The sequence below is a fragment of the Misgurnus anguillicaudatus genome, chromosome 21, assembly GCF_027580225.2.
Source record: "Misgurnus anguillicaudatus chromosome 21, ASM2758022v2, whole genome shotgun sequence".
Taxonomy (NCBI): Eukaryota; Metazoa; Chordata; class Actinopteri; order Cypriniformes; family Cobitidae; genus Misgurnus; species Misgurnus anguillicaudatus.
This window is the reverse complement of record NC_073357.2, coordinates 8,042,786-8,070,552: the sequence shown is the minus strand read 5'-3', so window position 1 is coordinate 8,070,552 and position 27,767 is coordinate 8,042,786. Positions and strand designations below refer to the sequence as shown.

At 37.8% G+C, this 27,767-nt stretch overlaps 1 protein-coding gene across 2 annotated transcripts in view; it reads right to left on the bottom strand.

The window, feature by feature from the left end:
• Window positions 1-27,767, bottom strand: part of ntrk3b (neurotrophic tyrosine kinase, receptor, type 3b) — a 172,022-nt gene that overhangs the window by 128,343 nt on the left and 15,912 nt on the right. For both annotated transcript variants that reach the window (XM_055185574.2, XM_055185643.2), the window contains exons 2-3: window positions 19,224-19,298; window positions 9,219-9,290 (exon numbers count right to left, since the gene is read on the bottom strand). In XM_055185574.2, coding sequence (XP_055041549.1) covers window positions 9,219-9,290; window positions 19,224-19,298 — 147 coding nt within the window. The remainder of the gene's footprint in view (window positions 1-9,218; window positions 9,291-19,223; window positions 19,299-27,767) is intronic.

Here is a 27,767-nt window from a genome sequence, read left to right as displayed (position 1 = left end):
CGGTTAGTGATCCTTCTCTCTCGCTCCTTAGGAGAGATGCGTAGACCTCCCGACTGCATGGGCACGGGCTCAGCTCCCGCAGTAACGGGGAGAGTTCTGACAGAAGAAGTAGAGGGGAAAGTAGTTTCCATGCGACGGGCACTGCGTCGTAGATCGAAACGTTTTTCGACCCGAATAGCCAGGGCAATGAGGTCATCGAGCGAAGCGGGAACCTCCCGAATGAAAATCTCCTCCCTGATCTCAGGATTAAGACCCTCCAGGAATCGGGCGATGAGAGCCGGCTCATTCCAGCCACTGGTAGTAGAGAGAGTGCGGAACTCTATGGAGAAATCCGAAACAGAGCTCCTGCCCTGACGAAGAACGGACAGCTGACGCGAAGCCTCGGCGCCGTGAGCAGAACGGTCAAAAACCCGGATCATCTCCTCCTTGAACTGAGCAAAGCTAAGGACGCAATCCGAATCCGCCTGCCAGTTAGCCGTACCCCATTCACGAGCGCGGCCAGCGAGGAGAGAGATGACATAAGCGACCCTCGCTTGTTCCCTGGTAAAAGTCACCGGCTGAAGAGAGAAAACCACCTCACACTGGGTCAGGAAGGCACGACACTGAGTGGGCTCACCCGAATAGACAGGAGGGTTGTTTATACGCGGCTCTGGCGGAACATGAGCTTCCGGTGAAGAGACCCGCGGCTGGCGGATATGATGGACCTGCTGCGAGAGGTCAGACATCTGGGCTGCAAGCGTCTCAACCGCATGTCTGGCAGCGGTGATGTCCTCCTCGTGCCGTCCTAGAAGGGCACCCTGATGCTCGACGGCTACCTGAAAAGGACCGGCTGCTTGGAAGGGGCTGCTACCCGCTGAGTCCATGTTTGGTCAGATTGTTCTGTTATGGAAATGAAGGACTCAAATGCAGGAAATAGCAGAATACTAGTTCACAGTTTAATGGAGCTGACCACAGGCAAAATAACGGCATCAACACAAACTCAGACGAACAGAAAAATATCCAGATGGCTGGCAAAGGGGTCACATAAAGTCCTCTGTGGCAGAGTAACAATGAAAGTGGCAGCAAGGCTTCACAGGGCAGCTGGTACAGGTGAAGGCGAGGCAGGAGGCAAACGAGCACCCCTCACAGGTACCTCTTAAACACCACACTCGCCAGAGTTCTGTAATAGCACACGATAGAGGATGCAAGGTAATTCCAATGAATTGGCAGCAAACACAGATGACAAAATACTCCAGACAGGACACGACACGGCACGATAGGACTGAAGACAATATTTAGCGTAACTGCTCGACTTGTAAAACAAGTTCACACTGAATTAACAATCTGACAATGAGACAAAGACAGAGCACGATAGATAAAGCCAAAGTTAATGAGAGAAGATGAGAGACAGGTGGAGAGAGGAGAGAGTGGAAACAGCTGCGGCTGTAGGTAATGAGAGCGGCTAATGAGTGAGTGAATGTGTGTGTATGTGTAAAAGAATGTAGAGAAAGAGAGAGAAAGAAACTGGGTCATGACAGTTTCTTTTACCAATTTTCACCCTTACAGCAACCATCCTATTTTTGCTATTATACTGTTCTATATATACATGTTTCTGATTGTAAATGACCTCTCTTATGATTGGCTAACCTCTCTCGAGTGGAACACCCTCACCACGTTGCTAAAAAACGTAGGTGGCTATATATGCTCATGGTTGCTGTGTCAATGACATGATGATTTATGAATCACCCGTTTTCACTGTTTAGGCTTTACATGTGTGAGTGTGAATGCTTTAGTAAGAGTGGCATACTACAGTACTTAGTAAAGCAGTTTATACTGTGAACAGTGTGCAGATATTATCTATGCACAGAAAACCTGGGTGAGCTACTACATTTGGAAAAATGTGAAGTAGCAGAGCCCATTACACTGATTACTGTATCACATAATGCTATGACCCAAATTTACCTTTTATTTACAAGTGTGATGAATAAGCCAGAAGTACTGTAGCGTCAGATGTGTTTTACCATCTGTTTTGGGAGTCACATTTGATACACTAGACTAATATTCACATGAAACTTGTCATGTGACATGACATGTCACACCGACTGCACATTTTGCAGTAAGTTAAAAGCAAATAATACATCAAACTCTTTTATTTGAAAAAAGCAGGAACATTCAGTTTTTCCTGATATGTCCTTTATAAAAAAATTGATTTAGAGTTGACATTTATTTCTTACATTTCATCCAAACTGTTCCAAAGAGAAAATTATTTACAGGAACTAAACTTAAGAAACTGCGGCCCACCATTGGACAAAATTGGTTATTGTTGCTTGTAAGTGGAGAAACTCAGAGTTACTGGAGAAAGAAAAACGTCAAAAAAGAGGGAATGAAAGAACATAATTATATGTGCATTTAAATTTCCTGTGCTGAACTAGTTATGCAAACAACTTAGCGCATTCCCTCTCGAAAACAACAACTTGGATAAATGTCACTTTGGGTTTACTTTATGTTACAATTATGTTAAATAGGCCACCCAACTGAGACTGAACAATGTTTAGTGCGTCGACGCATCTGAAGCACAACAGTCATCATCCTGTTCTGTGCCGCACAATCTACTATCAGTCGGTGTCGAAGAAGTGAGCTAAAACAAGATGACCCCAACCGTGCATGGACAGGGTGTGAATGGAAGACGTCTTCCAACAATCCCCTGGAGTTTGAGCAGACAGTGATGAGCTGGTGCTTGCAGCTCTGATAAAATGCTTCGGAGCAGAGTGAATGACAGAGGCTTGGAGAGGCTGTCTTTACCTATGTACACAGAGTGTCAGGCCTGGAGCCCGTCACTGTCTGTCAAGAGCTAAGCTGCTGACTGGGCAAAGTGTGTGCACTGGCATGGGTCGATACACCCTTAATCTTATTTAAAAGAGACAACAAAAAGACCACTAAGTGACTTTTGTGTCTCAAGTTTGGCATATTGCAACCGTGAGCGGTCCTAAACCTGTTCCATGCGGGACTCAACCCAGCAATCGGTCTGGCATGGAACTAAGACCGTGGCCTCTAGCGTCTGTCACTACACACACCACATAGCTTTTACACGCTACCTGGTCTCTGTTACACTCACCCCCCCTAAACCTTACTCCCATCTGGCTCATGGTACCATTGTAACTGGACCAACTTATACCTCATACTGGTGATCAGTCTGACATCAAAGTCAGGTGCTCTACCAAATCGATATGTTTGCACAAATCATAGTTTTCACACACTAGCTGGCCTCTGTTACACAATTATAGCAGATCACTGTATAGACTTTGTGTTACTGTAGCTGGTAAAAGGGCAAAAATTCAAGGGCAAGATTTGATTCCCACACAGACAGTGATTAGAATAAAAGTTAGATTAAAATACTACTTGCTCGAGTTTGTCACACCCTTTGCTATTTCTAGTTGCATGTGACACCTAAAGCTCAAAATATGCTCTGAGGTGTCCCAGTGTTAGAAATGAGTGACAGAAATCAGCACTGTTCACGAGAAGGTGTCACTTATGTAGTACTTTTCTTACCTTTAAGAGTCAGAGACAGCATGAAAGCTGTTAAAAATAAACAAATGATGACATTGTAATTGGACCACATGAGGTTTGCTATGATCCCTTTAATGTAGTAAAACCACAGAAAATGACAGAGTGTCCCTAAACCTCTCGAAGGGTTTTACAAAAGTGTATAACGTTCAGTGAATAATCCCAGCAGAATGTCGTGTTAGTTGACAGAGCCATCAGCGTAAGCTCTCTATGTGTCCTCGTTCTGTGCTATTAGCTTAACGCGCCGCAAAAGCTAAAAGCCGGGTAATCTACGCGCTATTGGGATGTATGGAAAGCTCTCAAAAAATTCCCTTGGTGTCAACACCCAAAATCTGTGGGTGCCAAATGTTAGGAGAGATAAATTAAAAGTCCTAAATGGCAGATTCATGTAAACTCACCATGTTAAGCATCCCGCATACAAAAATGGCAAAATCAAAAAATGTCCAATTTCAGTCTGACTGGCTAATAGGAGATAGTCTGCCAATAAACCCATACAGTGCTTTTGGGCAAGAATTAGCTAGCTAATACTGGATCTTTATCAGCTTAACTAGCAAACGGCACATAAAAATTAAAAGCTTTTGTGCATATTGGCCAAAATAGCCTGCAGAGTAGACCAGACTTAATTTCAATAAGCAAAAGCCACTCTATGCCAAACTAAACTATAGGTTTGATTAAAAATTTTTAAAGCTTTTTAAGCAACTTAAGTTGAGACCTTGTGCTACTTAATACACTAGATGTCGCGTTGGGGTTCTAAGCATGCGTCAAAACCGCCACCATCTTGGAACAGGGTTCTTGTCATAGAAAGAAGCTAGGTAACGCTGCTATCTCTGCCTGTACTTCGAATTCATGGACAATGCCAGACTTTTGTGCTGCGTATGGATGTTAGGACTACTAGCTCTATGCATTGTAGTTAGAAAAAGTAGATTTTCAAAATATCAAAACTTAAATTTTTTCTGGACTTAATGCTTAATACATGTCTGACTGTTGGAACGAACCTAGAAAATCGCATTCATGACGATTTATGGTGATTTTATTTCCGTTACACCATTGCCTACAATGACGCTGATGAAGGGCTCCCCTATTTCAAGATGGCGGCTCTATTTGACACATTCGTTCCAATGAACTGCCGTACACATCTAGTGTACATATGGTGTTACTTCGCATCATATATGGCTCCAGTGTTTGGGACAGCCGTAGTGGTGGTCTCTCATTTCAAACTCCGTAAAAAGAATTAACTTTAACTTTAACGTTGAATTAACTTTAAAAAAAAATGTTTTTTTTTTTACATTTTTTAGGTTTTACTAATTTAAGAAGGGTTTTTTTTCTTAAACTTTTTATTCATAAAACATACAAATTTTAATTGATACCAAATGAAGTATTTTCTCTTTAAGTAGATCCAACTTTCATTTTTACAGTGTAGTTGAAATAAGAAAATACCATTTTACTGCCATTCGTCAATCAATACATGCTGCATCAAATAAGAGCACAAACACCTGGTAATCTAAACCAGGTAATCTAATCTAATATAGCTCTGGTGAAGCTATATTGGTGTTTAATGAGTTCATTGAGGGCAGAAGATCTTAAGATCAATTATGGTAATCACTTGGGTTTAGAGGAAAATATCCTCAAAGTACTGATATTGAAGGTCACTTTATATAGCGTGTAATGTGAAAAATACGCACACACATAAATACTCCATTATATGGCTTAGTAAACCAGAATATGATTTGATGCAATTACTATAATTACTGTGATTAATGTCAGATCTACTAGCAGGCTTTTCATCACCGTAGTTATTACATCATCAGTGTAATGATAAAATTACACATCAGATGTCTGAAGAAATTATCTAGAGAACTTTTATAATGTTCACTAATTTAACCTTCTAAGACGAACACTTAAGGAGTTAAGATGCAAAACACTCTAAGTGCGTCTGACATGTTTTCTTGTAAGTGAGCATCTTATGTTTAGGTTCAGTAAGTTCACTTTAATGGCAATGAAAAGACTATTATTCAGTAATTGAAATGCCTTATTGTCACAAATGTCACTTTAGTCATTTCATTGGTATTTAAGAAAGTATTTTCCTGCAAAACCCTGTAAGTGCAAGTACATGAGGCTAGTATTTGTAGTGAAGGTATATGAGGTATTTGTGCATTCGGTTAATATTATTATCTAATTTTTAAGAGAAGAGGTGTCATATAGCAGCATTTGCATCTCATCTCATGATCAAAAGAATAATCATATAGTGAAAGTATGGCCACTTTTGGCCACTTACCTGGCAACCAACATTACTACTCTCTTTGTGTGTTGTATATATGAAGTGTTCAGATGCAAAAGCACCACCTCCATCAAAAATTAGATAATTGGTGCATTTCCCTTACAGATTTGCGCAAAACTTGTGTGATATTTTCTAAATGTCGATAAAAAAACTTTTGCGAATTAACAGCGTTTCCACTAACCGATGATAGACTACTAAAACTCATGTTAAGTCATTCCAAATATTACATCAACGGATATTTTAAGCCTTTATTTTAATCGAAGGAGACATAGGAGTGTTATACAAACATAATTGGCAAGGAAAGACCATTTTACTTGGGAGTGGCAACGTATGATGTTTTTCTCGGAGGTACGTTATTTAAAATCAAAAGAGATGTAGGAGTGTTATCTAAACATTATTGGTAAGGGAAAGCCTCTTATACTTGGGAGCAGACACGTATTGAGGTATTTCTGGTAGGTTTTAGTTAATGCCGCGTCATTGTCAAATAATGATTATTTGATTTACATACAGTTGACATGAAAATACAAAAACGTTTCCATTGTAGTTTTGCGAAATGCACCTCTTCCGAATTCCATAAAAACCATCTCATGCAAGCGTTTAAAGTTGTTTGCTATATATGGAGGTTTTGTGAAATTTACATTTTTCCAACGGCCCTACTTTTAATTAGCAATGTCAATTTGTGCAATTTGAAGGGTAATGAAAAATACAGCTAATGGTATTAAAGATACAATCTGTGTAACCCGCGCCGCTAGAGGGCGCAAAATCAAACCAATAAAAATGACGTAGATTAATGACGCTCTGAAGCAGCGTGAAATTATGAGATTTGTTGTCTTTAACTCAACCGGTGTTGGCCATCAATCAGACGGGAACGAGAAATCATGTTAACGAATGAGGTAAAGTAATCAAGTTTTATAAACGTTGCGTTTGATGACATCGTTTTATTTCAGTATGTATGGTTTCATGTAATGTTCAAAACAAAATTGTTTGTCATAAATGTTGCAGTATTATGTTGCCTTTGTCCATGACACTGTGGTTTCTACGTCAGTAAAGGCGGTAACAAAGGGTAACATGGTTATTAACGTCATTGACAGGCGTGTCACTGTTTAGTATTTTCTTATAATTTACAAGTAGTTGAAAACATTATAGATACTGATAGTAATCAACTGGACAAAATATATAACACTGGCCCAGTGGTTTTTGGATATTTTACTGACAAATATCTTACACATGGTACCTTAACTGAATGCTCTCGACACATACTACCTGTTTACAAAATACTTTTGCGTCAAATCTGCTTAATTCTGCCTTCAGAAATACCAGTTTTTAGATTGAATCTACAAAAAATCATGCCAGGCAATTTTTTAAGTTTTTCTGTATATAATTATTTTACATTTTCTTATTTTACATGTTTGGAATATAATTGAATAAGATGTCAGATGTGGGACTTCATTGAAAAAAGTGACATTCTGGAAAGGAGAATCACGTCAGGAAAAAGATTTAATGAGGCAGAGACTTTTCGTCCTCCCGAGAGGATATGACCTTTTCTCCTTCTCTACAATGGGTCCTTCAAATTTATTAGGGCCCTGTTGATATGTGGGCTTTGGAGACACAACGTCTGGCAACCCAGACCGACTCTCTCTCTCATTTAGCACATGGGATATTTCAGACACACAAAAACCAAATGGTTCATTTAAGTCAATGTGATGAATTAATAAGAGCTGGGGAATTCATAGAGATGGAAATTTTGTTTTGCAGAACAACAGGGAAACAGAAAATGCATAACATAAATTGGCAATAAACTGATATTTCATAATAACTCGGACATTAGCAATACATTTTCTATTGGTTAATAATTTTTTTGGTTTGATTTTCATAAAAAGAATGTAAAATTACTGATTTCATGATAAAATGTGCAATAGTTTCAACATTTTAAAGTGCTCAACATTATAAAAGCACTATAATATAAAAATGTTTTAAATATTAAAGTGACTTAAGGTCAGATAAATGGGATTAAGGGGTTCAAGCCCACAACTTTTTCACAAGAATAAACAATGATCCGTACTGACAGTAGTTAATTTTAAAATTCCCTGACCTAAAGTAGACGTTATGTCTTATTGTATTGATTGCATTTGAATGTGCAAATTATTTCACTGCCATTTTAATCCTATTAAAGGCACAATTAAAAAAGACATAAGCACTCATCATCATTGTCGCTGAAGATCCCGGTGAATTTTAGATGATTATACAATTAACATGTCCATCTGCTCTTATTGTGCTTTAAGTTCTTTTCAGTCCATGAGGTGCTTAGCCTGTTCGCCTGTAAATTAGGCCGTTAGGCGTCTACATTGGTCGTGAGACCCATTGAGAAAACGAAACTGTTTGACAAACACCAAAGGTCAAAGGTAGGCATGTTGCTAATTATAAGCCTCATTATGGCTTTTCCCAGCGAATGCAAAAAAGTGTGACCACGCAAAGGTTAAAGGAAATGTTTTGAACATCAGCCGTGAGGAGTTCTGACCTCTAAATGGCACCTGCATTTCAGAGGTAAATCGAAATTTTAAGGGTCTGCAACAAATTGCCTAACATCATTTATACAGGTAGGCCATGATCCTAGACCAGTATTTTTTATTGTTGTTTCATTTACAGTAAGTAACACTTCGATTAAACAATCATTGTCTCTTATTTCAAAGGGATTGATTGGTCAGTGTGACCTCATTAAAGTTTAAGTTGTGGTAAGTGTGTTTCCAGCTCACAAACATTAGTTGTATTTCAATTAAAGATATGCGCAAAACTTTAGCGTTATTTTCTAAATGTCGACAAAAACTACAACATGTCAGAAAAACACGCTGCTTTCATTATCCGATATAATGCGACTAAAACGTAATTTTGTTGTCTCACGATAAGTCCATGGTGTTGGGAGTGTTCGACACCACCGCACTTGACATTAAATACCGCTCTTGCGGTATTTTGATGTCATGCGCTGATGCCACATAAAGTCGAACACACCTCTTCTGTCTTGCCCTCCAACCAAACATAACACGACTTTTTAAAAGAATGATCATGTGACTTTTACGCACATCAGGTGACATGTAAATGCAAAAAAAAACTTGTGTGTAAACGCTTTCGCGATATATGTGAAATGTGTTCACTTTTCAGTTCGCTATTTCAAGCTACTGGTGGCTAGACACTTGTACGTAAAATATGAACATTGCGGTAGCATTGAAAACCTCATTATAGTATTTATGTACAACTTTGGCCACCACATTCAAATCTTTATCAAGTCTTTGGGGATGATAGAATATTGTATTCATAGGCTGATTTTGTTTTGTTAATATATTTAAGGCCATCACGATACTTTAACACATTTGCTACGGCAGCTTGAAGACATTATACTCACATGTAGCGGAGGTGAGGATTCTGGGCAAACGCACGTGCCTGGATTGTCCGTAAATTGCAGTTCGTTATTGTCCTGAAAAAGAGAAACATGGAGACAACATGAATATTTGCAATCTCTTAACTGATGTCATTTCGCTCGCTACGAATTATGTCGAACCAATGATGATAACCCCAAATTAATTCTCAAAAGCAAGACCCCAATCTCCATGCAGGGCTGCCAGCCTGATCTCATGGAAAATTTTACGATATAATAAATGAATTTTTTTTCTGTGTTGTATATATGAAGTGTTCAGATTTGTCACAGATTTGCGCAAAATGTATGCAATATTTTCTAAATGTAGATAAAAAAACTTTTGTGAAATAACAGTGTTTTCACTAACCGATGATATACGACTAAAACATAGTTTTTCCTCTCGCGATAAGTCATTCCAAACATTACATCAACGGATATTAAGCCTTTATTTTAACCGAAGGAGAGGTAGAAGTGTTATCCAAACATTATTAGCAAGGATAGCCCCTTATACTTGGGAGTGGCAACGTATGATGTTTTTCTCGGAGGTACGTTATTTTAAATTAAAAGAGATGTAGGAGCGTTATCCAAACATAATTGGCAAGGAGAGCCTCTCATACTTGAGAGCAGACACGTACTGTACTGAGGTATTTCTGGTAGGTTTTAGTACATGCCGCGTCGCCGCATCGTCAAATAATGATTATGTGTTTTACATACAGTTGACCTGTAAATGCGAAAAACTTTTTCATTGCAGTTTTGCGAAAATTACACCTCTTCCTAAATTACCTGAAAAATAATCTAATGCGAGCATTTAAAGTTTAGAGTTGGATAATTTGTATTCCATTCGGACGTACCACATACGTCATGTTGATACATCACATGACATACATCATCATAACAAGAAGTTAGTCATTAACTGGAATGACGTTGAACAAGCGCAATTTAACCATAAAGGACAGCTGTTTAATACATTTGAATAGAGCCGTGTTACCGCTTTTGGACACGTTTTAATAAAACAACGCCTCTCCTTATTCTTTGTTAAATAACTCCTGGCCCAGGGGCTCACTGGATAGTAAAGTGTCCATCGAATGAACACTTCAGTAGGTCATACTTTTGCCTACTGTTTTTGGAATACTATGATATCGGGGATACAGCTCGCCTCGGCTACTGCTTTTGCCTACTACATAGTATGGACGTTAGGCGGCTTTGGACGCAGCAAGTCGATCTCATTCAAACCTCGGTACACTTGGAATATTTTAAGTACTTTTCAAAAAAAAAGGTTGTGAACTGTATGCTGTATTTTATATCATATGATAAATAAATGTGTAAATAAATTATTATTTGCCCTTAATGCCAGAATAGTGTAATATAAATGTAAAAAGGTGTTAATTTAGCAAACACATCTGTTGTTCGTATTTGTGGGAATGGACAAATGACCAAAACTTTAATGTTGGCGTGAAAATGTTAAGACGTAACACATGAAGTGTGTGAAAAGTCAAAACATTTCTGCAAAACAGCAGCAAGTCTGTGATTTTTTGTTGTTTCTGTCAATGTCATCATTATATAAGATATTGTATAGTATTAATATACAGGAAGGGCGACAGAGAAACCGACCACAGAAATTTTTATTAAAAACTTTGTTGGCATTGAATTTAGGTTTTAAAATAATACATATTATTTACTAAATTCTACATATATCATCCGTGTAAAAAAAATTGATTTAATTTTTAAGTTCAATCAAATGGAATTACAAGTCATTTCAGATTACAATTTTGAATAAACTTGAAAATGAATTATTATTTGCCCTTAATGCAAGAATAGTGTAATATAAATGTAAAAAGGTGTTAATTTAGCAAACACATCTGTTGTTCGTATTTGTGGGAATGGACAAATGACCAAAACAATTGTATTGGTTGGACGATAGGCAGAATTGTATGTGAATTCGTACGAAGTGAATCGTCCCCTTACCCCAACGTCACAAGGGATGTTGCAAAAGCAAATCATACAAAAATGTCCAAATTTGGGCCTTTGAATTAATATGAATTAGCCACTTTGTAAAATACGAGATCGCATTTGGGCTGCTCATCTGATCATTTTAACCGAGGGTCGAGTTTTTGGTGACTTGCGGCTGATATTGCTAGCCAATCATTCACAGATGAGAAAGCCAACAGCCTTGCAGGTTGATGCGCCGGTTTCGATGATAAACCGCAGAGGCAATCTCAATTGAGTATCTTTCCATTTCCTCACCAAAGTGTCATTAAAATAATGGCATCATCAGGTTCCCTGATTTCACAGTACTGAGCCACAGCGGCGACTGGAATGAATTGTGCATCCTAAAGACTCGGTTTACAGTCACCATGGTATTAATTGGTAATGACTGTATCCTTTTCATTACAGGAATTTAATGCAAAAAGTGATTACACTCACAATACCAGCGAACAGTAATCAGCACAGAATTACTTTTATTGTGATGATGGCTCTATTGCAAATGACTCTAGACGCTCAGATTTATATGTCACGTTTTAGAGGAAGAGATAAGCAGCATGTCAGATGGGTTTGTAACATTTTTCCTAACCATTCGGTTTCTAAAAGATGGCAGACAATTGCTGAGGGTCTTCGAATATGACAGCCCTTAACCGTGAATATGTGAAGGTGAAAGCAGAATGATTGCTTTGCCGCATGGTGGACGGTTAGCAGGGTGGTGATCCATAACTGGATATGGAAATTTTATTAATAGAAACTTTAATGTTGGCGTGAAAATGTTAAGACGTAACACATGAAGTGTGTGAAAAGTCAAAACATTTCTGCAAAATAGCAGCAAGTCTGTGATTTTTTTTTGTTTCAGTCAATGTCATCATTATATAAGATATTGTATAGTATTAATATACAGGAAGGGCGACAGAGAAACCGACCACAGAAATTTTTATTAAAAACTTTGTTGGCTTTGAATTTAGGTTTTAGTGATGTTACGTTCGTGAACGTTTGTTCTTTTTGAACGAATCTTTTAGGTGAACGAATCGTTCATGTTCACGCTATCCATTGACTCATATTTCTCGTTCACTGAAATTTCCCTCCCTTCTTGAGGAGCACGGACAAATGAAGCGCGGCTTTCTTTCCGCCTTCAAAGAGTGACAAAACTACGAGCCAATGGCAGTCGAGTATAAGCTGTGGCCGAGCATATGATTGGCTCAACGTACTGAATGAATACGCCCTTCACTGACCAAGCCGCTGTTTTGAGTCTGAACGAACGAGAGAGAGAGAGAGATCGCGTTCTTAAACAAACTGAATGACTGGTACAAGTTACAACCTCATGAATGAGAGAAATCGTATAGAAAGCGAGTGCAACGTAAACAATCTTGTGAAAGAATCATGTGGTTTTATTTTAGTAAAGTTATAGTAACCATGTTTAGGCGGGGTATTTACCTTAATACAAATGATAATCAAGGTAATTACTGTTGAGAAATTTAAAATTTCTGTTTAATATAGTTTTATATATCTATATAGTTTAATCCACCCTTTCACTGAACTTAAATCAGTCATCTGCGTCTGAACGAAGTCTTGAACGACATGACCGAAATTATATGATTCGTGAAAGAGGATCTGATGACTGACTGAACCAGAGGAGGCATGCACGGGAGTCTTTATTTACAACAAATCCAGATTAGATATACTATGAATGTACGTGTGTCTTAATGTATTCTGTAGCTTGATAAAATTATGCTTAGTATTTCACAATTTGAGCTTTATTAAAAACGAATGAGTTTTTGCAAAAAGTCTTTCATTGTCTTATAACACATAATGACACACATCTTCGCCACCTATTGGCGTATTTATGTAAAATTAAGAAATGGTCACTGAACGAATCAGTGAACGAGTCTGAACGAATAATTTTGGTGAACGAACTGAAAAGGAACGAGTCACCTAAATGAACGAAAATTTCCATCACTATTAGGTTTTAAAATAATACATATTATTTACTAAATTCTACATATATCATCACTGTAAAAAATTGATTTAATTTTTAAGTTGAATCAAATGGAATTACAAGTCATTTCAGATTACAATTTTGAATAAACTTGAAATCTCCCCGCAGTCGATGATTTTATCACTTGAAACTCAACTTTGAGCGTCATAATAGCATCTGTAAAATTAATTTAGTATATGTGGATCTATGAATATGCAAATTTGTCCCCGCCTTTACTCTTTCGCACCACCTCAGACCATAGATATATGTAAATAGATGCCACATTCAGCAGTTTCAGATTATTAACTGATAAAACGTAAATATTAAACATAAATATTTAAGGCAACAACGGTAAAAAAATATATTTTAAAATAGCTTATAAACTTCTAAAACAAAGAACAGATCTTTACGTTACTACAGGGAAAACATAAATATTTAAGGCAACAACGGTAAAAAAATATATTTTAAAATAGCTTATAAACTTCTAAAACAAAGAACAGATCTTTACGTTACTACAGGGAAAAAAAATGTATAGTAAGGGCCTTTGAATTTGAGGTACAGTATGCATAATGCTGCGTTTACACCAGCCGTGGTAGAGGCGTCAAGCGTGGGTGATTCCAATGTTAAGTCAATGTGAAGACGCGTTGATGCGCGTCTGGAGGTCTCGCGGCATGGATGAGGTGTTTGGCGCGGCGGCGGTAGACGCAATTCCGTCTCATTCGCGCGAATTGAACGTCTGCCGCGGTACCCGCGAATGGTGCTTTTTGTGCATTTTGCGTTTGACGCGAATTTGCGGCTAATGCCCGAGATGATAAATTTTACCTTTGGCGGATTTTCACACCACGTTAACCAATCAGGAGCCTGCTTGCTGCTGTGGCAAGCAAAGTACGTCATTCAACATGAAGGAACGCTTGATATTGTCCGTAAGCAGTCACACGGAGCTACGACACAAGTTCTTATTTCTGTAGAGACAGGAATAAAAAGGACCTCGCTTGGAAGGGTGTCAGTGAGGACATTGGGCAACCTGGTAAGTTGTAAATACACATTTCACTTTTGAGTCACGTGGCGTTTATCAACCCCCGCCGTTTTTTTTCCCCCTATAGTAAGGTTACCAAATACAAAACGGTAACTCTCTCGATAAATGCACAATCAACATCAGCCATCTTGCAAACAGACAACCGCATAGCACTTGAAACGGATTTTGCCTCTGATGAGCGTCAAATGCATGCTTTTTCTGCGCGTCTACTTCGCTCTAGATGGGCGAATGCATTCAAACTGTTCAAGTGGCAAACTAGGGGCAATAGACGCGAATTTGACGCCTCAAACGCGTTTGGTGTAAATGCAGCATAACACTTACTGCATCTTGTATAATAAAATATTTTATTAATTTTATAATAATATATAAATTATTATTTACATTTTAATTCTGCATAGTATTTAATGGAGAGCATTGGGGGAGACATACACTATGAATCTACAAAGTGATAATCGATTACTAATTTAGTCAAAGCCCTACTTTTCTTTATGTAACCCAAGTTCATAATAGAACAAAACATGTTGGTGTTGTGAATAATTATAACGGTCTTTAACTATCAGTCTAACCATTAAATCACTACAACTAAAGTGGGCTGAGATCCTCTATGACTCAGCCTACCAACCCTCCACACATAGGTCTTACATTCATACATTTGCTTATGTAACTTCGCTATCCACGTTGTTTACACTCAGAAAAACAAAAAGCGATGAGCAAAGATCAACACATGCAGAAACAGTTGACCTTTAGCGGAAGCTCGGGGTGTAATTTAAAGACTCGGGAGTCGAAGCCGCTCTTAGGCGTGGGAAGAACGACAAGAGTCCATCGGCAGCAGAAGAAAACTAATGAGAAAAACGCTGGCTCAGACTATAGAGATTCTCTGTGGAGTTTTTTGTGAGGAACAAAGGGGAAACCTCTGTGTAGAGGGTTTGTTAAAGAGAGGATGGGAGGAGATGGGTGGGTTTAACAGAGACAGAGGTACAGAAGAGATTGTAAGTGGGAGTGATGGAGCGCTGTGGGAGATCTGGACTAGTATGGACTATACTTGTTGATTTTAGATACACACGTTATGTTTAACACATTTATTTAGGCAGCATTGTTAACACGGTTTGTCAGTTAATGATTGAGAAATTCCTTCTTTACACTTAATTAATTCGTAAGTCAAACCCAGATGGAACGGTTAAGAAAAGTAAAGTCATTTGCATTCTTTGTTTTGTGAAATTTCATTTTCATCAAAGCTAAACATACTGTCTTGCCTGCCAGTCTGTCATTATATGCATATCATTATACAGCATGCTGTAGCAATAAAGAGCACCAATTATCCGATTCACGCTTTAACATTTCCTTAAGTGTGTGTTAGTACATGTTAACAATATGCAAAAAATACAAATCCCAAAGAAATAGAAGACAAAAATTATCGTCTCCAACCTAAATCTCTATTTTTTGGACTATCATACACAGATCGTAGGCAACAGTTTACTTCCTCGGCCTGTTGACGTGGACATGACGGTCATTATCATAATTCTGCCCAGTACTGACTCACACCTGTAAGTTAATTCCTGTCAGCAACCAAATTTCCGTCTGACATCAGAGGTATTCAAGGCCAATCACAACGTTCCGGTTAGCTGGCCAATCTGAGGACACTGCGCTTTTCAGAACGATGAGCTTTGTACAAAATCAACGTGTTTCAGGGAGGCATAAAGGAGCAACAATAATGTACGGTTTGTGGAAATAATGTGTTTTTTTAACCATAAACCACGCAAACTCATTGTATTACACCAAATACACACAATAATGTTGTTTTTAGCAACGTAATAGAGGCTCTTTAAGATTTGTGCTCACGGGAATGACTAAAGTGAGTAAACCATTAGAAGGAAGCATCCCAATGCGTTTGTCCATATAGTGTGTACAGCACCAATTTGCAAAGCTGCTTAAACAAACAATTACATACAGTCCTGATCTTTTTAACTTTTTTTCTGAAAAAGTGACTGAAGAGGTGCACTACGGTCACTACTAATCTCTATCTTCATTTGAAACATAAAACTACAGATTACTTTACAAACATTAAAACAGCTGACATTTCCAGTGAAATTCGACCCCAGAGGTCAACTTATTATTCATTACCATAAGCTTACCAGTATACATCATGGTAAGGTAAGGAGACTGTTTTGAACAGTGATTGTTTACGTTGCGGTTTTGCAACTACAAAAGAAATGTGACTACAAAAACTCAACTTATCATAATATGAGATGAGATAAATATTTGTAAATAAATTCCCATTTAAATGTACATTACCTTATGTTATGACATCATGCACTCTCAGACAAAATGTACAAAAGTTATCACGTCGACGGTACCTTTTAACTCCTTCCCTCCCATTTACGAGATATTTCGTCAATTAAGAGTAAACACTTCCCTGCCAATGACAAGTTTTTAGAGATAGGTTTGTCTGCGGACTGCAAGACAGGTGCGTAACAGGACGGGGCTTTACTTTTGAAGCAGGGGCGTAACTTGACGTTGTCCAAATCACACAGAACCACGCAAGATGTCAAAACGATACAGGAAACGGCGAAATGTCATGAAATCATGAGTATGACTTATAATACACAATACAATTTTATTCAGTTTTGCCATTAATTTATCATTTACCAGACTAAGATTCCTTGGGATGTATATAGAACATCCTATATTAATCGTTAATTAAATTACACGTTTAAATAGATTATCAACTCCAGAAACAATACTAATATGTGTTAGTACTAAATAAAAACGACTTACACGCTGCAATTGAAACTGTTATTTTCAATAATGTACAAATTTTCTATGCTTCTAAAGAGTCTATACGAGGGGCAATCTTGTCAACAAAATCTCGTTTTGACATCTTGCATGGTTCTGTGTGATTTGGATAACAAGTTACGCCCCTAGCTTCAAGTTAAAGCCCCTCATCCTGTTACGCCCCTGTCTTGCAGTCAGATACTATTAAGTTTTTACGGCAATCCATATTTCCGCTATTATCCACTAGGTGGTGCTCTTATCCAACTAATAAAACACTGAAGCATCCACTAATCCAAAAACAGTAAAAACTCTGTGTATGTTTTGATCAGCATTCTGGGGTGCGTTTCCCAAACAAAGACGTAACTCGTTGCTGAACCACCATAGTACGATGCATCGTTGGAGAAACAAATTACCTTGTCACGACTGTTTACCGATAGCATAGAAACTTTGTCGCACATTCGCCGTTTGAACGATGTTGGTTTAACAACACAGTTGATGATGTCACGTGGGAGGTGAAGTACTAATTAATCTGTGCAAATCAATTTAATGTCAGAATATTGCTGTAAATAACATATATTGCATCGGAAGACTTTTGTTATCGTGATTTAGTTATCTGTTGTTTATTTTCAAGATATTTAATTCACGCGCAAGTTCCCTCTTACGTCACTCCTCCCAGGGATTCCCCAGGGTCTTAAAGCTTGCAGGGCTGCGCAGATGCGCAGTTTTCAAATGCAGCGCTTTCATTCTCTTTACAAATTCAAAGACGCAAAATACAATTTTAATATATTTAGAATGATGGATATAGACTGTACTGCATGTTTTTTTTGCTCATTTTGTTCAAAAGCATGATCAACGTAAGTCTACATATGATAATAACAAGGAACGATGCTTCTAACGACAGGTGAAGAGCTGTTTGCAGAAGTTTGCAGCTTGTGAATGTTCATTTGGACTATGGTTTTGGGAAACACCAAATCGTTGAACGATGTTAGTAACTATGGAACTTACAATGTTCGTTTGCTAACGATGCTTTAGGGAAACGCACCCCTGAATCTGATCTCTAACAAAAGTCCTTTTTGCTAAAAATGTGGTATTATTGAAGTTTAAGTAAAGTTTGAGTAAATTTGGTATTTTAGAGGTGATAAAAAGAGAACAAACGAAGATAGGATTAAACTTTTTTTTTGAAAGCAAAGCGTCTGTTATTTTATTTGATATATTATATGTTTACATATTGAAAGAGGAAAATTTTCTGGAAGGCATTCAACTTTTGTGAAAACCATAAAAAATCCTGTCGCTGGCTGGCAACTTTTTCTAAAAACGCTGTCAAGGGAAGAGATAAAAAGGTCTTAATATATACCATTTTCGTACAGATATGTACCATTGAGGTACCAATATGCACCTTTTATTTCCAAAAGTGTACTTTTTGAAAAGGTACCACCCCAGTGACAACATTTGTACCTTCATGTTTCTTATTTTATTTCAGTAAACAAATACAGATTCATTGATGAGCTTTAAAGGCGGAGTCCACGATGTTTGAAAAACGCTTTAGAAAAGGAGACGGGCCGACTACCAAAACACACTTATAGCCAATCAGCAGTAAGGAGCGTGTCTACTAACCGACATTCTTGCCGGGTTGCGTATGTGTGGGGCGGGTCTATCAACAGAAGGTCCAGATTCTATTGGGGTAGGGGCGTGTTTGTTTAGGTGATTTCAAATATCAACATTGGCTTTCAAACATCGTGGACTCTGCCTGTAAAATATATGTATAATTGGCCCAGTCATATATTTTAAAAGCAATAATATAGCAATATTCAGAATTGTGTGACATTTCTTACAAAGCACATCTTGTAAAAATCGGTTCAAAGAAACTATTTCAGCATCTGTCAAATCTTTTCTTTACAGTCCCTGCTGAAAAAAAAAACAATAAAACCATTACAGAAAATTCTAATGGTTTCCATTAAAATACCAATAGGAACCATTAGCTTTTACCATTAAAACCACACTGTAGTGTGTTTTGGGCCATATTCCATTAGAACCAATACATACCATATAGAGACCTTTCCATAGAGCCGGCGTGCTGTTGTTTTGTGGTAATTAGCAACAGTTACTAATGAGCTAATCATATGTATACGCGCAGGGTCAGATATATGGCATTTGGTGATATAGACAGCTGGCAATCGTTTTTTTCCACTCATGTTTAGTTTGATATACATAGAGTAATACTCACAGTCTCTGGAGTCCTGTGTACAGCTCCATGTCAACATCCTTAAGAATCTGCAGTCCGGTCCAATTCTCTATGTGTCTACAAAAGAAACACAGAAACAGACTGAAAACAACACCATTGCCAACAGTTTATTCGACCAGGGGATATTTGTTTTTCCACATTAATGAAACAAAGACGGCTGGTGCGGGAACCCAACGCAAGGTCCCAGGAGTTTCGAAAAATGTATCGTTATTCGGCGAGCGCGTGCGAAACGTTCCTCTCTAAAGCATTCATGAGACAGATGGCCTAAGGGTGTGATTACTCACAATCTACGCCGCAAAATAATTAGCAAAACAATTTGTTTCTCTGTGAGGTCAGACTCCTGAGATGAATGCTATGTATAGCATGTCAAACAATTCTACGTCAATAAAACTACAGCAGCGCCAGAATCTACCTGCATTTGAATTCAGCCATTGTCAGGACATGTGGGCTCTGACTTTATTTCCTATTCTCTTCTTTATTTCCTGGCCTCTCCAATCTGCCAGCTAAAACAAACACAATCTGGACAGGAGAGATGCTCCAAGAGGAGAAATCACAGTCGGAAGCAAAGCGAATACGCATACACACAATCCCTGACAATCTCAGCACCGTCCACATCACTACATCAAATAGATTTAATGTTTTTGTTTACAGCAGGAGAAAGAGTGACACTTTACAAATGAGTCACACTGCAGTTAATGTAATACAGGAGAGACCCTGGCACTTTACTGCCCATCGGTTTTAGACGGCATCCTCAGGTCACTAATTCCCCAAAGTGCTTCGATTGCAGACGGGCTAAAACAACAGCTCGTCAATGAACCGAGACCAAATTAGACTCGATTGTCGGTCTCTCTTTCATTTCAACTGTGATCAAACAGAGCAGCTATCTGCGCTTTTCATTCATCGCATGTAAAAAAAATTAGGATGTGGAAATACATTGCACTTTGATTGACATATTTCGGTACATTTGTGTAAATGCTACGTTGAAAGGATTTGGCTTCAAGTTCTGTGTCAATTCCAAAAATGATTAGCTTTCATGCATTTGGCAGATGCTTCAATCCAAAGCGACTTACAGTACATTCAACTTAATGTGTGTGATCCCTGTGATCAAAATCATGATTTTTTTATTGTTCATGCAATGCTCGAGGTACTGATCTGGAAAGGTTAGAAAGATAAACCACCGAAAAATGAAAAACAATTCACTGATTACAGTGGCATTACTCAAGATGATCCCACACAGCAATTCACAGGTACGTTTTTTTTAACAAATTGCTATTTTTGATTAGGCTAATGAACTTGCATTAAACTGAACCTAATAATGTTAATGTGAAACACTTGGGCCACCCTTACAATTATACTCATAAATTTAAATTTAAATGAAGCACAAATCCTTTTAGTCAAATTGATTAAAAACAATTGAATTGCTTCAAAGGGATAACTTGGGGCCAGATTTACTAAACGGGGCAAATTAGAGTGAGAGCGCAATTCCAAAAAAGCGCAGATGGAAGTGGTATCTGGAGGTTATTTACTAAAAAGGTGCAAATTAAATAACAAAGGCGCAACTGCTGCTTTACATGACCAAAGTAATCTACTAGCAGCGCAAATTGTTTAGGGTCGCAAATAAGCAGAGCTGATGAGTTTCGCATCATCTACTAACGTGATGCGTTGAAGTTGGCTTGTGTGGCTTGGCAAACAATATTTTTAAATAATATGTTACTTTTGCATTTCAAATCTTCTGCCTTGCACCATGCGCTCTCTGATGCCTATTCTATCAGCTACAATTTTAGCAATTTCAAGCGCAAAATGATTTAAGATATGATTTTTTTCTGCGTTAAATAATGGCGCAAAAACGGTAAACTCGAGATATATCCAGCTGCAGCCGCACAGTGCCACGATTCTGGACACATGATCCAGGGCACTCGTCTCAGGTAAGGTCGAACCATATGGTTTGGCGGAACTTGTGTTACAAGAGTCGTGAAAACCTAACATTTTTTTGCGTATTTTCTTTTTGTCATGGATTTTGACATAATTCCAATGTTTAGTATTTACATGGATAGTACTTAAAAACAATACATGAAAATTCACTAAAATATATAGCCATTTTTAATGTAGATAATTAAGTAATGTAATGTAATACATACTTTTTAATTTGATATAAAGAAATAATATTTGCTTTATGTTCATCATCAGTATCTACTTAATGTTTATTTTGTAACAAATACACAGAGTATAATTTTTAAATGTCAAATGCACTTAATTTTTTAGAACTAAAACAAAACACATTAATTAAAATATATATTTCAAGAGTAAATATTTCTGCACCACAAAAAAAACAGAACAAAAATTTAAATGTACAACTTAAAGACATGTATAATTCCAAAATAAACAATAAAAAGACAAATTTAAATTTTAAAGACAATCCAGCCCAGATCTGTGAATAATGAAATCTAAACAAATAAATCATAAAATTAGTAAAGTATTATGCCAGAACACATATATTACACATATTGAAATATTCAAACCTTCATGGAAAACTACGGAGCCCCTAAGGGGACATGGAGCAAAAATTAAATAAAGTTTAGTTTTGCAAGTGCACGTGAAACTATCGCATGCTCACGTGAAACTATCCCGTGCTCATACCGTGTGCGCACCTGAAACTACCGTGTGCGCACCTGAAACTACCGTGTGCGCACCTGAAACTACTGTGTGTGCACCTGAAACTATCGCATGCTCACACAAAAACATTGCGTGCCCACGTGAAACTACCGCGTTTAGTTTCGCGTGCTCACGTGAAACTTCCATGTGCGCACCTGAAACTATTGTGTGCGCACGTGAAACTTTCGCTTTCTCATGCCCACGTGATAGTTTAACGTGCACACGCGAAAGTTTCACGTGAGCACATGAAACTAAACTTAAAAAAAATTGGGGTAGTTCCCTTCCTGTAAGAATTGTAACAAGTGATGAAATGAAAAATTAACGACCCAAGTAAATAGTTAGTACACTCTAGATTAACGTACCAACACACCATAAACACACAAACAAATAAATATTTGAATTAGAACTATGCATTAAATAAATTAAAAATAATAATGAAAAGAATAAAGCCTATTTACAACACCAATTCTAAAAATTAAACCATGCAACTACGTCCGCCGAAACAAAACACAGAAAATTATATTTCTTAGATTGCATACTGCAATGGTTTCTGTACATGTTTGGTATGTAATCGGTAAGATAAACACTTATTAAATATTATTAATTTATTTTATGTTGATTTCACAACATAATTACAGAAATAGTATAACATGCTGTTATTTTTTTCAACTGTCCCTCAGTTCTGCATTTGTCCTGAAGTGTGTGCTACGGTTCTGCCCCCACTTCCGACCTGAAACGAGCACCCTGGATCGTGTGCCCTTGATCGTGGCGCTGCGGGGCTGCAGCTAGAAAGTATTGGTAATATCACACACGCAAACATTACTAAATCACGTTCTGTGAATCATTTAAATAATCTCCTCCCATAAATTTTGCGTCTGAAAGGGAAACTCTTAGAAATGCATTCAGTCGCAAAAATAACTAGACCACACCTTTTCAGCGCTGAGGGGGCGTGCACACCAAAGCTTTTAAGTCCGTGGCCGGCGCATGTTTTCAATTGATTCCAATGGAAACTCTGCGTTTTTCAAATAAGCGCTGAGCGTCGAGAGTTGAAAGAGATTTCAACTTTGGGTGAAAAGCTCCGCTTGTCAATGTCAGTTCTCATACAACCGTCCAATCACAGTGGGGGAGGGGCGGGACAAGTATCACAACAACCAACCGGCTCGCAGCTCAAGTATCACAGCTAAAAAGTGCTTGGCTGAAAAAACAGCTGGCATTCATTTTCCTCCAGGCATTTTCAGTCGTGTTTAAAATCTTTGGTGTTAATAAACATATAAATCCATAGTAATTATCCATGTAGTTAAAAAACAGTTTTAGGTGTTTCCAATTGAAGTAAATTAAATTGGTCTAACTTTTCACAGTGCATTTAAGAAATTTTGTAGTCATTGTTATAAATCACTAGATTTTACAGGCCACATTAACATAATATTTTCTGTAAAAGTGGCTTAGCTGAAAATCATTGTCCAAATTTAGGGCTCGTCATAGGTCCTACGTAGGTTCCGCATCGATTTTTATTTATACTTTTGCGTTGTTGTCTGCATCGACGTGCAAACACACCCGCAGATTGCTGGTAGGCAGTATCCACGCGTGTAACCACAGTAGCAGCGTGACCGTCAATGAAGAAGAAGCTTGGTAAGTTAACCCACAAACGAAGAAGAAACAGCAAATTGTTGTGTATGATTTGAGAAGACCAGCAATGATGGAAGTGAATAAACAGCGACTTTTGTTGCAGTTTAAGTTAAATCACTCCTCAACTTGGATCATCTTTGTTTTCTCTGTTGCAAACGGAAATACCCATGACGCAGTTTTTTTTACCTGATGGGAGGGGTTCTGGTGGACCAATCATGGTGCTTGCGAGGTGCACGTCAGGCTACGCAGAGCTACGCAGAGCTACGCACAGGCTACAGATAACCTACGGCGTAGCTACGGTGTAGATCTTACGCACGACTATAAATTGGGCTTTAGTCAGTGTCAGTTCTGTTACCGTCAAATTCCCAACCGGAAATCGTGATTTTTATTCATATAAGACATATTTTTACCAAATATATTGTATTGTAACATCTTGTGGTCCATGACAATAAGTACCAAATTATTAAAATAATGAAAATATAACAATTTGAAAATAATGACTTTACACCACTTTGCAGTCAAAGCAAAGTTACTGCGTTCCAAATGCAGTTGAAGAACTTTGTGTTTGCAGATACGCATTTAAAGCCGAGTGAATCATTCGGGTATCTTTCACAGGCTCGACGCCCGTTTCATCCCTGCTTCCGGTGGAGAAAAGCTTCTCCCAGACTGCGATCAAGTCCATGGCTGTTTTCCCCATAATCTCCTCTCTGGTCTTTCCAACATCCACATCTGCGGATGATGAACGACTTTGTTGAAATGCTCTCCAACACAAATGCACAGAGCTTAATAGAGGAAATTTTCATAAAACAGAACATCTCAAGGGTGACGTGAAGCCTTCCTCTTGTTTTCCACGCCAGACGATTGGTAAACCCCGACACACAGACGGAAATCACCATTCATGGCCTTATCCTACAGCATCTCTTATAATATTAAAAGAACAAAGGGCAAATGTTCTTTCGAAACCATTTCAAATACTCATACAGTTAAAGCAAACCTGCACTGTATTTTTAGCACAACTGCTTAAGTCAGCAAACAAACTGTTTTACTTCTCATTGCATTTCTTTCATCTATATGCATTATGCATAGCATCTGAATATATGTAATTATACATAGACAGGTACGCACCGTGCTCAACATTTGCCCTAAATCTGTTCAGATTTCAGATCTGGATTTGCATTTCTAATGTATAAATACAACAAGCGACACCTATACTGCTAACAAGCTGCGAAACGTACGTAGGTGCCTTGACTATCATTTGCATTTTAAACGGAGGGAAATATATAGCAGATTGTGAAAAAGCAGTGCATCTGAGGTTTGTTAATATCTGTTATTTAGATTACGCCGTAAAAACGGCTATAATTTATTAACAAATGTACTGCAAGACAAACACGGTAGAACACTTGATTATGATCAAATCTCACCATTCTGCTGTCAAATATTTTTTAGCTGTAGTACTCTTGTATGATCACTTTGCAGTCCCTTGACCACAATATTAAAAACTCAAATCAGTATCCACATTTTTTATTTATAAAGCAATGTATCGAAGTGGGATATAATTCAGCCACAAAGCAACTAAATATCTGTATTCATACAGGTATTCAGCGACGTCTTTATCAGACTTTAAATCAATAGGTCTGCGAACTAGAAATGAGTAAAATCTGTATTGACTAGACTGCCCATTATAAAAGTGTAGAGATATTGAGCCTTCTGATCAATTGGTCGACTTGTTCTTGAAAAGCCATTCAGTAGAGGAAGAATGCCAATACTGTCTCTTCTAGTAAACAATATTATTATACTAGTATATAAGTGAACAGAAACACAAATAACAATAGCTGCGCTTTCATAACCTTTCAAATTGTGCAAAAATGTGCACAATGCATAAACTCCCATATATCATAAAAGTCACATGATCATTCTTTAAATACAACACAGTGTGTTTGGTTGGAAGACAAGACAGAAGACATCATGTGACAGTATCCGACTTCATCCACATCAAAATATTGCAAGAATGATTCGGGAGTCAACTGCTCTTCTTTCGAGTCGCTCTCACTGTATTTTGATCCGCATGTTGATCTGTGCGGTACCAGAAGTCGAACACAACTTTTGCCATGGTTTTTGAATTGACTTATTGCTGGACAACGAAATCTTTAGTCGCATTGCATTGGTTAAAATAAAATAAATTGTTTTTATTAACGTTTAAAAAAATAGCGCTAAAGTTTTGAGCAAATCTTTAACTTTTTTTTTAAGTTGCCAGCCAGCATTTCTGGTGATTTTCACAAAAGTTTCACAAAATACCTTCCAGGAAAATTTTCTTCTAAAAATATATAAACATACAAATATATCAAAAGAAAGAACAGACCCTTTGCTTTCAAACAAAAGTAAACAAATTAACAAACGTTTCATCCTATCTATAATGTTTCTCTGCTTATAGACGGTTTCATTATACTCACGTGCGCTGATGCGATACACGTCTGGATCCGAACTTTACTTCATTTTTTTTATTGGTCTGACTAGTTGGTAAACTGATCTCTTGAACAAATGCCTCGTCAAAAATAACAAATGTTTTGGTTTCTGTAATCTATGTGTTGTTTTCTTTACTTGTTATATAAATAAACTACCTTTAAAGAACTTCGTTGTTATTTATTCTTAGCGGAGTTTTCCGGAAGTTACGTGCGGACAACGACAGCTGCTTGTTTATGCTGTTACTGCTGAAACCGTCTATAAACTCTTATGGGTATTTTTCTTTAAAAAGTTTTTAGCAAAAAGCTAAAATAATTGCATTTTTGTGAAGGAATTTTGGCAGAGATAAGATTCAGAATGATTATCAAAACATACACAGAGTGAGCAGATAACCATAAAAACTCATCAATAACAAGTTTTTTTTTCATGCAAATGTTTTCTCTTAATTGAAGATATAACTCGTCAATGGCGGGGAATGAGTTAATGGAAACGCAGCTAATGTTAAAAAGCACCTATTATGTTGCTAAAAAATTTATTTTGTATATTTGGTGTAATACAATGTGTTCGCGTAATTTGTAGTTTAAAAAACACATTATTTTCTACATACCATACAATATTGTTCCTCTCTGAAATGCTTTGATTTTGTACAAAGCTTATCGTTCTGCGCAGTGTCCTCCGTTTGGCCAGACGTTGTGATTGGCCTGAATACCTATGTCGTCACCCGGAAATGTGACGCCCCTTATCATGTTTAAAAGGTTAGCTGTCAATGCAATACTGACAGGAGTTAATATCATCTTTACTGCCTTATCAATCTGATCCAGAAAATGCAGATGACCAAGCTGATCAATCAACTTTACCAGTGTGGCTTGAGTAGGACTTAACAGATTGGTAAGGTAAGGATACTAAAACATTAGAGCCATGTCTGCATTTGTGATTGTAGAAACGACAAACAACAAGCGCCACTGAGCACTGCACAAAACTAGTGTTTGAGACATGGTTTAGTCAGTAGTAATTTTTTTTTTAATATGAAAACATAGACTACTTACAGGCTGTGAGTCAGAAGCGGGCGGGATTATGATAATGACCGGCATGTCCACGACAATCGGCAGGGGAAGTAAACTGTTGCGTACAATACGTTAGTTTGTTCTAGTCCAAGAAAATGGATTTAAGTTGGAAACGTTAACTCGCGTCTTCATTTTAAACTGGTACTTTTAACCCACAGCCCTCACCAAAATTATCACTTAAGACTAGAAACTGTGATTTTCACCACATGAAGAATTTGGCTCCGTACGTTTTTACGCTCCTCACCAAACCACGTCCAAAAACGCGCTTTACGTCGCGTATCAACGGGCCTCAGATTAACAGCCTGCGACGCATCAGCCTGATGGTCCGTGACCGAAACTGGCAGATTATATACAGGCCCAACAGAGCGATTTGTGAAGTGTATCTACATTCTGCACATCTCCAGTGTCCATCCACCATCCGCTGAGCCGCAGCCAAAATGAAAATGAGCATAATTATGTCCCATGAGCCATGAGAGCATTAGACAGAGCTGCAGACGCCAGTATCTTCCCAACGCTCCACTGCCAATGTCAAGTGCAATGCCAAAGGCTGCGGCTTGCAAAACCTGCACCGGATGACTTCCTTGACGCACAATAGCAACCAATTCAGATTTTCTGCATCTAGTGTGAAAGAACAGCACACCTCCAGCATCCAAATGCAAACAATGTCCTGTTGTTGATAGCCATGCCATCACAAGATAACTGGATAACCATTACAAACTTTACT